Source organism: Megalobrama amblycephala, linkage group LG18 (assembly GCF_018812025.1).
Source record: "Megalobrama amblycephala isolate DHTTF-2021 linkage group LG18, ASM1881202v1, whole genome shotgun sequence".
In the NCBI taxonomy this organism is placed as follows: Eukaryota; Metazoa; Chordata; class Actinopteri; order Cypriniformes; family Xenocyprididae; genus Megalobrama; species Megalobrama amblycephala.
Window position 1 is genome coordinate 34,882,789 of NC_063061.1, and position 16,301 is coordinate 34,899,089.

General features: G+C 36.3%; 2 protein-coding genes across 2 annotated transcripts in view; both read right to left on the reverse strand.

Moving 5' to 3' along the window:
- LOC125253453 (urokinase plasminogen activator surface receptor-like) overlaps positions 1-16,301 on the reverse strand; it is a 551,125-nt gene that overhangs the window by 170,471 nt on the left and 364,353 nt on the right. The gene's annotated exons all lie outside the window — the stretch shown is intronic.
- On the reverse strand, positions 6,950-7,813 carry LOC125253278 (C-C chemokine receptor type 8-like). Its single transcript, XM_048167198.1, has one exon. It carries the CDS (start codon positions 7,781-7,783, stop codon positions 6,950-6,952), a length of 834 nt encoding a protein of 277 aa, XP_048023155.1. The 5' UTR covers positions 7,784-7,813.

A 16,301-nucleotide genomic window follows, 5' to 3' on the forward strand; every position in this document is an offset into this window, starting at 1 on the left:
GAAGAGAAGAGCATTTTATATCATTTTGATAATTACTGTCAGCATGACTATCATATATGTGCCATTTATTATCGCAGGATTCTCTTTCATTCTGACACAACAATATACTGGTGAACTTTTTTCTGCTGTATTTTTTTGTTTTGTTCTTGTTAGTTTTGTGCAGCCTGTTCTTTATCTGCACCGAATTGTAAAACTGTCTTGCCCCTGTTTCCCATAACATTCAATTGTTTATTTTTTCCATAATTACCAAGCCTAATTTAGTTTTTAGCTTTGGCTGGAAAAACTTTAAAAAATGTTCCCCGTGTTTTTCAATTACAATGAATTCTTTCATGTATATTTGCATTTTTGATTCCAGAACATGTTAGTATGTTCCTCTTTCATTCCATTTCCTGTTTATTTAGTGATCCACCCACTCACTGATTCCTTATAAAATGAAACGAACGCTAGAGGCCGGTAAAACGTCGATAAGCGCTTTTGCTCGTTTTCACACACGGTTTCGATGACGGACGGGGTCGGATTATGGATTCGTAAAGACTCGTTTTCGCGTCTCCTCGCGCAATATCATGTTACGACTTCAAAACGCTTCTGACCAAAGTGCCTGATTTGTAAACGAACGTACTTTGGACTTTACGGCTCTATGTGTTTCGCTTTTTTTTGGCCATAACCAAGCTTGCCCGGTAGCTCAGCCGATACGGAGTTGGACTTACGTCGAGGAGTCGACTCCCCCTGCCGGGGTACAAATCCTGTGAAAGGCGACTTACGGCAAAAAAGAGTGCTCAAAGAGAGATCTAAACGAGCTGAAAAACGGTATACGATCGCGGACGCTTCTTACGTCACGTTCAAGAGGCAACCTCCCCCTTTCTCTCGTGAAGCCAATACGGAAGTAACTTAAACTGCGATTCATCGACTGGCCGCTAGGGACAGGCTCCAAAAGAGAGCAGAATCTCAGAAATCTATGGGTGACGTCACGGACGCTACGTCCATATTTTTTTACAGTCTATGGTTACGTTTGCTTTTGTAAACACTATCGGGTAGGTTTAGGCGTAGCGTCGGTGGGAAGTTATTTTAAAATGCAACGGAGCGCAAATGTCAAATCAAGAACCTCAGCGATTCATCTAAAAAGCAACGTCAAAAAGGAACATGAGACCAGGTTGGGTTTTCCTCCTCTCTCTCTCTCTCTCTCTCTCCTGGTCCTGACTGCTTCAGAGCTCTGAGAACAGCCACAAGACAAAACAACTGGATGGAGATGACCAGTGTAAGCTGCAGGGTCAAGAACCATACATGTGCATTCAGATTTTTTGAGACTAAATTATACATGCAGACCAAACACGAGCCAAGACTAATAAACCAAATAGCAGTGCAGCAGATCACTCTATATCTGAGAGGTTTGAACTTCAGAAAGGTTACAGGATGAACCACTGCCAGGTAACGCTCAACACACATCAGACATTGAAACAGAGGACGACCAGTGAATGTAAGTCCTACTAAACACAAATCTAATATCTTTAGACTTGAAATCCACCTTGATAGTATAAAGACCAAACTATTCAGACAGATACCAAGCTCACAAACAGACAGATTGAGGATGAAGAACTCTGATGCAACTCCACTTCCTGTTCCTGTGATGATGAGCCATATAATATAGGAGTGTGTAGGAAGACTAAAAATCTAATTAATGCTGTACACACAGACTTCCAGACAGTCCATTAGCCCAAAGGACTGAGTTGTGGAGTTTGTAGATGTTTCAGGTGAGGTGAAATTATTCATCTCCTCTGTTTTTGTCTTCTCAGTTCAGCAGCTCACAAAATGTGGTAATGTAACCATAATCTGAAAAGAGAGAAGTGTGAATCAGGTATAATTTTAATAAATAAATGTTTGATGAACAAACAATCCACTCTGCAATTCTACAACATTTCCAATTTAAACCCAAATAACCAGAGAGCATACTTATTAAATGACTGCAAAATATGGATCTGTATTCAGTAGAATTTAAGTTCATATACTTTCAAGTGCAAAGTATCATTGTATCATATTTGCCATGAATGGGTTTCATTTAAACGGCTGCTTCTGTCAAAAAGAGCTCAAACTCATTTACTCAATAGCTTCAATGGGTTAAATTTGCCCTGTACAATGCCAAATAAACAGCCAAATAAAGTGACATTGTTGCAGTATTGATGTAACTGATGAAATGTAACTAAATAAAGGAGTTTGTCATCTGAACAGTGAAAGCCCAGACATCTCATTGCTGTTTTGTAGACTGACTTCATGAAACATATTTTTATATATGCTGCACGACAGAAAGAAATGCAAATGTTTAAAGTAAAAAAAAGGGGGGGGGGGGTACTATACACATAAAATCACCAATGTGGCAGCTGAAATATGTGAAAACTTTGAAAGAAGTGAAAACTAAAAAATGCCGCTAGACGTGCAGTTAAAATGTGTTTACTCCAATTGTGGACACAAAATAAAAATCTAAAAAATGCTCTATGTGTTTGATTTAATCTGTTGAAATTAATTATCTTTGACTGACTTAAAAGTTATTTCCACATGATTAGATTTGTTTCCTTTAATGTCTGTAACTCCATGATTTTATATTATATCTCTAACTTTCATTTTATGGAATTTGAAGATGTTCTGAATTTGTAACTTATGCTATCCACATGGTGTGAATTAATGTCTATCTGTAACCGAGAAGAGCAGCATGAAGTAGTTTGTAACACTAAAACAGGGACATCAGTTTAAATTTTGTACAATGCATGCATTTATTTTTGTTTAAAATATCTTTTATAGCATCCCCAATCAGTCTCTACCCCAACACCACTGCTGTTTCAAAAGTTTAAAAAAATCAAGTAATTAAAAACAAACAAACAAACAAAAAAAAAAAAAACAGCCCACCGCAGGTAAAGAACTGGCTGAACAAATAAAAGGCTCTTCTCCTTATGTGGTTTTCCTCCTCTCTCTCTCTCCCTCTCTCTCCTGGTCCTGACTGCTTCAGAGCTCTGAGAACAGCCACAAGACAAAACAACTGGATGAAGAGGAAGAGAAGGAAATTCATTGTCAAGAATGATGCATGTTCGAAGTTTTCCAAAGCAAAAGTAAACATGCTTACAAAACAAGAGCCAATAATCTTTATCCAGGTCACAGTGCAACAGATCACTTTATATCTGAGAGGTTTGAACTTCAGAAAGGTTACACTACAGGATGAACCACTGCCAGGTAACGCTCAACACAGATCAGAAATTATCTATATTTCAGACACTGGCCAGCACACCTGCCACTCAGTCAACACCAAATATGCAAAGAGATAAACTCTTTAATCATCTGTTATGATAGGATGTCACGTTTAATACAACAATCTCAGTGGAAAGCCTCCATAAGAGAAATGTGACACTGGGTCATCGTCAAAACCAGCCCACCTGCACGCGATATAGATTTTCACCTATAAACCATACTTACTGAGAGGGCCCAGCGGAAAAACAAATATTCAAAAAGTTTACTAAAAACATCATGCCTATGAAATGTTAAATAGTTTTATATGGACAAGCATAGACTTCATATTTTAATGCACAAATCAAAATGATGGTGGCAACCAAAAACAACACTGAAGTCACCATGAAATTAAAAAGAACAATTCCTATTTTTTTTAATGGAATGTTACAGATCTGTGCACAATTATTATTTTTATTTGTGTGTAATCTTGCATCCACAGATTACACATGTTAAAAAAATCTCTCAAGTTCATCAGGAAAGAAAATAAGTCAAGAAGAAGATTATTTTATGACTATTAGAGACGCTTACTGTGTTTAATATGCGTTGGTCCCACTTTATAATAGGTGGCATTAACTACTGTGTACTTACATCAAAAAGTAAGTACAATGTACTTATTGGGTTCATATTGAATTGCAAAACACTTTTGCTGCTATTGAGGTGGGATATGGGTAAGGTTAGGGAAAGCTTTGCTGGTATGGGTAGGTTTAAGGGTAGGGGTAAGGTGTAAGAGATGGGTCAACAGCGTAAATGTAATTACGTAAATTGATTACAGATGTGATTACATGCAGGTGTTTTTAAAATATAAGTACAATGTAAAAACATGTATGTACACAATAAGTGCATTGTATCAAATGATTAATTTAAATGTAAGTACATAGTAGGCCACTTAATAGAGAATGGGACACATACTTTGTATGTCTTTGTTCCTTTGGCGTGTGAGTCCAACACTTGACTTTGCCTTATGTTAAAATGTTGAGAGTTAAGAGTAACTGATTACCTTTTGGGGAAACAGTGAATAGGTAAGCAGGTCACGCGACATACATGTTGCCCGCAGTTATCAAGTGTTAGATACATCAGGTAAGACGTGAACGCCCCTCCTGTATTTTTGTTCTTATTTAGGGTAGGTTTAGTTATGGCGTCAGATGCGCCGAAGATCTCGGTTTTTCTTTTCACATTTTCCTTTGGTTAGCAAGTTTAGAGGGCTTTGGGAACTTAGTTTATGAATTGTTTTGTTTTATTCTTTTCTTTAATTTGGCACCACCCCAGTTCCTTTTCCCCATTAGTTAATTGTATCTTTATTTATCCATATTTCTCTACAAATGCATTGTATTATAGCACACTCACATACTGATTAGTGGCTTCAGCTTGTCGTACCAATAAAATAATTGGCTTCACCTGCTCCTGTGTGTCTGGTCCTTTCTGCTGCCCGCTCCATCACAGCAATATTAAAAACTAAATGTTGCATTCTAACCCTAGATCTTTTAAAGTTCGTAACAAACAAACAAACAAAAAAAAAATCTTTGTTTTAGGCACATACAGACATCAAAAATCAGCGTATGAATCTCAAAAACGGTGACAAGCAACTTATTCTGATAAAAAGATCAACTCTGAACATTAGAAAACAAGCTACTAAAAAGTCACATAAACAGAACAAAATAAAATAGTCACAATAAAGGAAATTACTGAGACAATTCAGCTCATAATTTATTCATGCAGCAATGCATGATGGGAGCCATGGATGAATTTTGATTTGTGGCTCCCAGAATGCACCGCAACATGGTTTATTATTCTCACCACTGTTGAGATTCATACGCTGATTCTTGATGTCTGTGTCTCTAAATGAAAGATTTTTTTTTTTTTTTTTTAAATCAGAACTTTTGAGAAATCTTTTGATTATATAAAAAGCTGGATCTTCTGCTGTAGAACCACAGCGCTGCTGTAATCAATAATGTCAATTTAACTCAGAGATTCGGCTTTAAATGAATTTGATGATTCAGGTCAAATAATGATCATGTGAAAACATAACCAACACCACCTTGAGCAGCTTTTCTCTTTGCTTGTCTGGCTATTATAACCCAGTTACAGCAGCCCAAACAAAATCTAATGTTAAAAAGTCAAGGGACAAGAGCCCAACTAAAGCAAACACTGATCTCCATGATGGTGGCTTAAATGTGATTTTCTCCTTTGGTGATTTTGGTGGTTAACAGAAGAACACCTTCCTGACACATTTACTGTGTTAAAATCATAACACAGTGAATGTGTCAAAATTAACACAACAAGTGTTGTCCCTAAACTCACACACTGATGTGTAAAAAGGTAGCCAATTTGAGTCGGTTTTTAACAAATGCTTTTTGAGACATTCTGAATGTTTGTGTTTGACACAGTAAACGTGTCAAAATTAACACAATTGTTGTCCCAAAAACAAGCATTGATGTGTAAGTTATGTTTTTTTTACTGGACTTGACAAAGAGACTATTGCAAATTTGATCTTCATGTTCAGAAGTAGCACAGGTGTTTTATTTATTGTTGTTGTGCCTAAACTCACACACTGATGTTTACGAATTTAACACATTTTGAGTCAGTTTTAACACATCCTTTCTAAGAGTGTACATAGATACTGTCATTGCTTGTTTATATTTTTATATATAATTATTTCAAGGTGTTTAATGTTTATTTTAATTTAATTTATAGTTACTTTATTATATATTTTTTTCTCATTACCCTGAACATCTATTCAGTATTTCATAGAGTTCCGTCACACTTTTTCTTTACTTCTAAAATATGTGATAAAATGGCCATAATTTTATATTATGACCACAATACAAACATGCATATTAACCTGGAAGTTTAATGTTAAATGTTCCTAATATTACCAGTATACATTAATGTAAATTATTAGTGCATTCTCAAAGGTAAACTACATGTAAGTGGATAGGTTACAGTATATAAGCTTAATGATGTCACTACTGGGAAAAAAAAAATTAATTACTGGGAAAAAAATGACAGTATCTACCATATCTGACGAGTACACTCAGAATTAACTTCACCTTTGTATAAATAAATTGACTAATCAAAAGTACAACTAAAAGTCAGTTTGTGGTGCTGCATCTTTCTAAATAAAAACGATGATAGAGTCAAAAAACATGTTTTTGCCACTTCACACTGCAAAGGCCACATAAACATTATGACAAGGTACATTTAGACAGAGCTTTTAATGTGAAACTGAAGAATAATCACACAGGAATCACAATGTTTATCACACGCTTCCATGTTATCTGTCTGAAACAGTATTGCCATTTGTGATAAGTGGACAGCTGAAGAAAACAGACATGCCCAGGAACATATTGTCACCCTGATTTTGCCAAGTAAGACATATTCCTGGATGAACATATTTTGTTGATCCTGGAACAACATTCCTGTCTGAAAATTTAGTGCTCACCCTGTCCCTACCCATAAATTCTCCCTAAAATGATAGGTGAATAGCATTGATGTAGAAGCACCTAATCCTGGTTGTAAGCCTAAACTTGAAAATCTGATTGGCTGATTAGAATGTTTTTTCCAGGATCAACAAAAATGATCCAGGAACATGTTGTACTCGGTGAAATCACGTTCACCTGAAGTAAAAATAAGTAGATTTTGTAACTGGACTGGAGTAAGTGAAATATTAAAATTGCAGATTTTATGATGAACAGAGGCAGGAGAGTTTTCCAGTTCTGTGCAGATAAAGAACAGGCTGAACAAAACCAGCCAGAATAAAACAAGTAAAACTAGTGAACCAAACTGTTGGAGAATTGTCTGCTGTCAGAATGACAGAGATTCCCGTGATTGCAATTGGGAAATATAGGATAATCATGCTCACAGTAGTTACTAGAATGAGATGAAACGCTCTTCTCTTCATGTGGTTTTCCTCCTCTCTCTCTCTCCCTCTCTCTCCTGGTCCTGACTGCTTCAGAGCTCTGAGAACAGCCACAAGACAAAACAACTGGATGGAGATGATCAGTGTAAGCTGCATGGTCAAGAACCATCCATGTGCACGAATTTTGTCTGAGGCTAAATTATACATGCAGACCAAACATGAGCCAAGACTAATAAACCAAATAGCAGTGCAGCAGATCACTCTATATCTGAGAGGTTTGTACTTCAGAAAGGTTACAGGATGAACCACTGCCAGGTAACGCTCAACACACATCAGACACTGAAACAGAGGACGCCCTGTGAATGTAAGTCCCATTAAAAAAACATCTATTATCTCAAGACTTGAGATCCACCTTGACAGTATAAAAACCAAACCATTCAGACAGATACCAAGCTCACAAACAGAGAGATTGAGGATGAAGAAGTCTGATGCAACTCCACTTAGTGTTCTTGTAATGATGAGCCATATAATATAGGAGTTTGCAGGAAGACTAAAAAACAAATTGATGCTGTACACACAGATTTCCAGACTGTCCATTAGACCAATGGACTGAGTTGTGGAGTTTGTAGATGTTTCAGGTGTGGTGAAGTTATTCATCTCCTCTGTGTTTGTCTTCTCAGTTCAGCAGCTCACAAAACGAGGTGATGTAATTTTAAAATATTACTTCTGTTAAAAGAAAAAAGAGCTCAAAGTCGTTTTACTCAATAGCTTAAAGGGTTAAATTTGCCCCTTGTAATTTCAATCAACAAACTGACATTGTTGCATTATTGATGAGGTTAAAAACAAGAAAATTAAATTAAGAGAGTAGTTTGTCACCCAGTCTCTCTGGATGTATATATGCATCTCTGTGCTTGTAGACTGACTCCACGGACTATATATGTGAATATATGCGCATGACATATGCTGCGTGTCAGGAAAAAAAAAAAAAAAAAAGAAAAACATGCAAATATTTAAAGTAAAAAAGGAGGGTTGCACTGTACAGAATTTCACCAATGTGGCAACTGAAATACGTGAAAACTTTGTGAAAGAAGTGAAAACTAAAAGATGCCGCTAGACGTGCTTGTAAGAATGACATTAAAGTGTGTTTACTCCAATTGTGGACACAAAATAACAATAAAATAATTGCACTACGTGCCTGATTTCATCTGTTGATTTGAATGGTCTTTGGCTTGCTAAAACGTTTTTACACATGATTAGAATTGTTTCCTTTAATGTCTGCAACTCCATGATTTTACACTACATCTCTAACTTTCATTTTATGGAATTTGAAGATGTTCTGAATTTATAACTTATGCTATCCACATGGTGTGAATTAATGTCTATCTGTAACTGAGAAGTAACACTAAAACAGAGACATCAGTTTAAATTTTGTACAATGCATGCATTTATTTTTGTTCAAAATATCTTTTATAGCATCCCCAATCAATCCCTACGCCAACACCACTGCTGTTTCAAAAGTTTAAAAAAAATCAATTAATTAAAAAAAAAAGCTAACTTTAAAGGTGCAATATGTAATATTTTTGCAGTAAAATATCCAAAAACCACTAGGCCAGTGATATATAGTTTGTTCACTTGAGTACTTAAAATATCCCAAATGTTTCCAACTATTTGTAAATCGTGAGAAAATTGCAATTTTAACCAAGGCTCCAGGACGTGTGAGGAGTCGCCTGTCAATTGTGTCATACCCGCATTACCCTCGGTTTCCGGTTTTATTTTGTAGAAACCATGGAAACACCAAAGACGCTTTAAAATATTACATGTTTTAGTAGACAAGGGAACAACTGTTTTGATATATTTATAGACAGAAAAATCTCGTGAGGCGTGTGTTGCGCAATCACTCCAGCAGCCTCATTCAGCTCCCTCAACACTCAGCCCTGCTCTGCTTCATACTACAGTAACGTTAATAATCGCACCCATGAACATGATTTCTTCCCTGTTCTTTTGCACCGTCCATTGAGATGGAGACCACGTGTCCCATGATTCCTCTCTAAAACGTGGCATCATAAAGCTACGCCTTTGTTTTGAATAGGCTTCTAGCGACCTCTAGCGGCCAAAATTATTACGTATTGTACCACCATTTTTCTTGAATGGATTTTGCATTTTTTTTAAGGAGATATAATACTAAGTTTCTATTTACTCAAAAAAAAACTTGCCCCAGGGGGGAACAACAGCACAGTGGCAATGCTGCTTCTTATTAAAATCGAAAAATAGAATAAAAATGTAGTTTATCACCTGAAGAGTGAATGTCCAGTCTCTCTGGTTGTGTATAAATCTCTGTGCTGTATTTTGTAGACTGACTTCACAGCTGTCACAAGAATATATGTGCATGACTTCATCTGTTACACTCACATAAAACATCTGATTTGCAAAAGGTAACATTTATAATAAAAAGGCAGATAGTCTCAGTAAATATTTCAACAGCAAATGCAGTTTACTTCTATGCAGAAATCATATCATGCTTGTTACTCTATTTAAATTCATCTGAATAATATGAAATGTGAATTGATTCATATTTTTATTCACAATAAAACACGGCTATGACCGCTTCACCCAACCGTTCTGTGTATCACTACACAACACCTTTAGCAACCACTCTTAGCAATGTAAACTGTATGTTCTCAATTGATATTGTTCATTGATGCTTACTGTATGTAGAAGAGTATTGTGAGAAAGAGATCAAGTGAGCAAGTTTATTACCTGCATTCAGATTTAGCATTTTTTCTTTCAGGTCAGTCCTATGTTCATAATAAAACATCTGTTTAAATGTCCGATGTATTATCTTGTCCTTTTAACAATTAAGGGGTTTTCCCATGACTGACAGTCGCTAGTCAAAGCATTTGTCAGTTGCGTCTTGTTCCATGTTCACAACAATTCAGTCTTTTCAATGTAAAAGTCTTCGCTACTGACTGACACACTCATAAAGACAGTCTTTGCTGCTATCTAATAGCATAATAATGTAACTTCTGTTGCTGTTCACGGTCAGGGACTATTTTTTTGGGGGCGAAAGGAAGGCTTTTGGTGAAACTTTAATTCATGAAAGTTGCATTGATACATAATTTTGGCTTTAATATTTGTATTGTGTGGTAACCATTTTATAAAAGCAATAAGGTACTCAAAGCTAGTGCTGTATCGTGAATAAGTTATGGCTGAATGGCGTTGTTAGGCATGACGCAAAGCGGAGTGACTTATTCACCATACAGCACAGCCTCTCTTACCTTATTGCTTACTTCAAGGTATGCATTTTGCTATTATAAATATTCAAATCAATAATGACTCAAATCTGTAAAAAGAAAAAAAAAGAAAAGAGCACAGGTGTTTTTTTTTAGACTGGGCGTTTAAAAATCAGAGATGGAATAAGTAATTTAGACATTTGTGTTGACAAGAAGCCAAGTTTATTCATCTCTGTGTTAACCATCAATCAGCAAATCAATTTGTGTTTAAACAGTGAACACTAACATGTTCTGAAGCACTTTACACTGCAAAGACTCAGATGCTGCATTGATGTAGCATATATACTACAAAAAGGTACATTTACACAGATTCTTCAATGCGAAACTGCATTTTGGGAGGGATCACAATGCAACTTGTGTGTTACTCTTATGACACAATGTTGCTATATTAAATCTAGTAAAGGGTGATGCAGCAATTGGCATGGCATCAGAAGCTTTAAGGTGACTCTTATGATGGATCACAACCAGAATTTGGAAACAACATTTAGCTGCTTTAATTTGCCAGAGTAATGATGATTGAGGTGTCAAAGACCCTAATTCAGAGAAATTACTCAAAAACTGTTAGTTGGAGTTTTCACAGAGCAATAAACATTATCGATAAGTTCACTATCTTAATCTACTAAAATATTGCAGTTGCAAATATTATGACATATTGAGGCACAACAGTTTTCCAGTGTGCTGCAAATAAAGAACAGGATGCACAAAACCAGCCAGCATATGAGAAGCTGTTGCTCCACTGATTATTTCTAATTACAGGTATGTTCGATCAATCAGTTCTGTTTCAAAAAGAAAAAGAGATTTAGTTGACTGATAATGAATGTATATGGTACAGAGAGTGTGTTATGAGAAATAATCGAATTTAATTGTTTATGCTGTCTGTGACGCACTTTGTGCGGCCTGCACATGGTACGGTGCTGAATATATCCCATGTTTTATTCCATTTCTGCTACCGAAACTTTTGTTGAAAGATGAAGCAGCCAACTGTATTGGATCTGAGAGCAGCTGTAGCACAAACCGTATAAATGATTTCATAATGCTTTGTCTGTAAATTACAGTTTTTTATGGATAATGTTTTCAAAACACTTCATGTACAATAGCGAGTGAGCATGATACATGATACTGTTTCTAATGCAATGACGTAAGCCAATCATAATAGTGAGCATTTACTGACAACCCTTAAAGGAGCACACCTTTAAAAATGCATCATTTCAGACAGAGGGTCAGAATAATCTAAAATAATAATATGAAAATAACATGAAAATTATCTTTTTTTTTCTTTTTCTTTTTTTTTTTTGGTATAAAAAAATCAAACATTATAAGTGAACCTCAAGAAAGATATTAAATAATAATATTAAAAAAAAAAAAACAAAAAAAAAAAACCATCAATGTCATGACCCCTTTAACAGTAAGCAAATATCTGACCGGAGATGGCATGATTGACCAATCAGGATCTGGTAGTCCAGAGATAAATACATAGTCAGCACATCTAAATGTCTAATATTCTACAAAATTTCCTGTTTAAAACTGAGCACAACATTATTAAATGACATTAAAATACTATCAAGACTTGGATGAAAACAAGAAATTGAATCAAAAAGAGGAGTTATATCACCTGTAGAGTGAGTGTCCAGTCTCTCTGGATGTGTGTAAATCTCTGTGCTGTGTTTTGTAGTCTGACTTCACAGCTGTTACAAGAATATATGTGCATGATTTCATCTGTTACACGTCACATAAAACACCAGATATGAAAGATGAATATTTTAAATTTACTTTGAAAACTTGGGATACCTTATTTACATGGTATGATGTACACAAATTAAGCAAACATTTAGAGAAATACTACCTTTAATTTAAAACAATATATTAAACAGCTGACCATTAACTTCTCATAAAATCTGGATTATTGTTTTACATTTAGCAGATGCTTTTGTCCAAACACAGTTCGAGGTACACATTTGCAAGTATGTGTGTTCTGTGTGAATCACTTATGAGGAAAATCAGTCAAAGGTCAATCAAACCTTTAAAATAAAAAAACAGCACTAGAATGAATATTCAGTGTCATAAAAACAATCTTTATACATCTGAAACTGGCTAGCAGGTGCCAAACATTAAACGCCTGATTTGCCAATTGTTAGAATGAGCATTTAAAAATGAGAGAGAGAGAGAAAATAAATACTTTGAACAACTGTGTTATGATAAGTTGTGAAGTGTAATGCAAAAATCTTTGTGTCAACCCTCAATATGGAAAAGGGGACATTGTCATTGTTGGAGTGTTTTATTGGATAATCAAACAAACATCAGTTTACAACAACCATATAAAAACACCCAGACAGAAAGACACAAAAACAAATTCAGTAATTGTTCTATATGGAAAAAGGTTAATATAAAAGCTTGTGATACGTGATAAAATGTGATGTAAGCTTGTGTATTTACAATAATTTGAAAGATATGAAATGTGAATTGCACTAAATTTGTGGCATGATGTGCACAAGTAAAATCAGAAAGAAAGGTTTTTAAGATGTAAGACTTGATTTTCATGCTAGACAAAAACTGAGATCAAGCGCCCTGCAATAAAGCAATAAAACTCATCTGGAGAGAAGATCTCAAAGAAATAGCATAGGACAATGCCTTTCCCTAAACTGTCCTCACATGTCTACAGGATGCAACATATAAAATGTTATATTTGGTTTATTCTGTATTATTCTTAATTCATTATTTCTAGTAGATTAGGTATTACCACAAATCTGTGTTCAGGATTGATCATACGGTTTAATAGGTGGAGCATAGAGCACATCAATTAAGTCCATTTCTATTTCTGACTATCGTTGCCTTAAATAAGTTGCAGTTTTTGTAAATATATAAAAAATATGCTTTTTGTTACGAGTAAGCAGAGCACGACCGACTTAAAGGTAGATATTTGCCCTGCATCCAATGTTTAAGGTCAGAACTGACGAGTTTATGATCGTGAAGGGCACTCAATCGGTCGAAGTGACTTTTCTAAGCGATACCGGGACTGCGGTGAACGAATAATTGAAGATATAAGGTAACCAGAATAATCAAATATCTAAATTAATACATAACCAATGATTAATTTCTAATTGGAAACAAAACCTAAGAGTAATAATCATTTGAAATTGGAGTCAGATTAAACGAGTGAAATTAAGTGAACTTCACAGGGGCGCTGAAAAGGCATACACTCGTTAACCTTCACCTAAGCCGTCGAATTCCGTTTTGGGGCCGATGGGGGTGTTTCCTACAAAGAAAAAAACAAAACTTTTGTCTTTAAATTATTTGCAGTCTTGTATGTAATACAGTACTGACTCTAATTTAAAATAGTTTAAATAATTTAAACATTTATCAACTTACCCTTACTTCTCATATCATATAGCAACTGGATTATTATTTTTTCCATTTTTCCATTTCCAGTATTTTCCATTACACCCCATGGATTTTAATTAATTAATTAATTAATTAATTAAATAATTAATAAAAGTCCCCATTTCTGCCCTCTAATGCAGAGAGAGTGTCGATCAATGCTGTTCCTTCTGACCCATACAGTGAGACAATTAGATAACACTGGGAAAGTGTACCTATGGAGAGGGATGCTGCAGAGGCCACATCCTGCCCATAGGGAGGTATCATGAGGAAATTACACCTATGAACTGGCCAACAGTGCAGTGCTACATATGGTATTGAGAATAGCTTGGGTGAAGTCAATACCAAGCAGAGACAGCAGAGTGGGCTCTGCCAGGGAAAGATACGGGCTTGCCAACAGGGGAACTGTACCGTGGAAGAATATACATGTGGAATCACTCAAAGGGAATCACCTAGTCTAGCACAGGGGCTGGTTTTCTGGGCATACACACGAGTTCTAGACCTATACCGTCTGAGGCCTCCATGCATCTGACTACCGAGGGTGCTCACATGTGGAGCAGATAAGCGCACATATCCGGCAAGTAGCCATTTATTGTTGCCATCACAAGTAGCTAGCTACATCCATTGCTAGCTCCTTGTGTTGAGGAGAACACAGGCTCTACATGGAGATTGTAAAATCTCACAAAAGTGTTAGATGTCACCCAGCCCGCAACCCAGCTCTGTGAGGCTCAGCCCGTTTGATAAATATTAGAACCTCATAGGAGGGGGGTGGGGGGAACAGAATTTGACGGTCAAAATTTGACAATTTTGACCGCCAAATTCTGTTCCCCCCACCCCACCCTTCCCTATGATGAGAGATGCTGATGCAGTGAATTAAAAGATGTTTATTCTATCCTGTGTGTGGATGGAGTTTAACCAGCATCAGTTTAAGTGTTAATTTTTTGCCTTTTTGCCATTTTAAATATGTTGACAGGAAGCAAAATTGGAGAGAGAAGGCAGACGGGATCTGGAAAATTCCATGAACTTGGACTCGAACCTAGAATTTTTTTGTATGCACACTGTCCACAACGCCATCGGTAAGTGCGAGACTGAGCCAGTTTGATAAATATTAGACCCCCATATGATGAGAGATGTTTCTGTATTGGTTTAAAAGATGCTGATTCTATTCTGTGGGTGGATGGAGCTTAACCAGCATCAGTTTAAAGATTAATTTTTTTGCTGTTTTTGCCTTTTATTGAGAATTGTACAGTATGTAGACAGGAAGCAAAGTGTAAGAGGGAGAAGGTGACGGGACCAGGAAAAGTCCACGAGCCGGGACTTGAACTTGCCCAAAGCAAAAAATTGTTTATTTCACAGCTAGCCTTGGATTATCCCTTACATATCCGGGTAAAGCCTTACAGCGTGTGCATAGTAATTGGACCAAACAGAGCAGGTGTGAATAAAAATGTAGACACATTCATATTTTCTATATGGTGAATGGCACATAGTGCTCTATATAGGGGATAGGAAATGATTCAGACAGTGTAAATAAGCTTTCCATTGGCGTGAACATAGCCTGCTCTGGTCCAGAGACATGATAGCACAGAGCGGATCTTATGCACGAGTCAGCGTGTCACCACAAAACGTATCAGACCTATTGGAATTCTGCACAGAATGCTGTATTTTAAAGCGACATGGAGTAGATTAGGAGGAGAAAGGGTTAGACAGACTCGGCCTTAGAAACAGCACTGACGAGTAGAGATAACACCGATGTGGACACTTTTCAAACTACACATTCTCAGCATGATTATGTTCACTGTTTTGCTTTAGTAACAGTTTCATGTTAAATCTAAAGGAGGAATCTGTTTGATCGTGGCTGTCATAAGCTGTGAAATTCAGCTTTGTCGAGCTCAACGGCTCTGGTCGAGCTGTGATATAAACAAAACGCTATTGGCTGTTTTAAAAAAGGGGGAGGAGCTGCTCGATATGTCACACCCTGTCCTCCTGTTTCAGTAGAAATTACATCAACGCACTGAATAACGCTGTGTGTTTCAAGGTACTTCAGTTGGCCTTTAAAATGTGACAAAACAAATCGATACATAAAAAGTAATTCATAACTGTCCCATCAAATATTAAAAGTTATCAAAAAGTAAAAGTTAGTAAAATATCACAAGGTTTTATGGAGAACAGATGCAAAAAAGTTTTCCATTCCGATGCAGATAAAGAACAGGCTGTACAAAACCAGCCAGCACAAAACAAATCACTGAAGGAGACCAAATTTCCTGAATATTGAGTTTTGTCAGACTGGTAAATAATGCTGAAAAAGTCATCGGCACATATATAATAACCATGTTCACTGTTGTTATTAAAATGAGATAAAATGCTCTTCTCTTCATGTGGTTTTCCACCTCTCTCTCCCTCTCCCTCTCTCTCCTGGTCCTGACTGCTTCAGAGCTCTGAGAACAGCCACAAGACAAAACAACTGGATGGAGAGGAAGAGGAGGAACTGCATCGAGATGAACCATGTTTGT

Excerpts from the sequence above, each read along its gene's own strand:
- LOC125253278 (XM_048167198.1), bottom strand. The coding sequence starts at position 7,783 with ATGAATAACTTCACCACACCTGAAACATCTACAAACTCCACAACTCAG.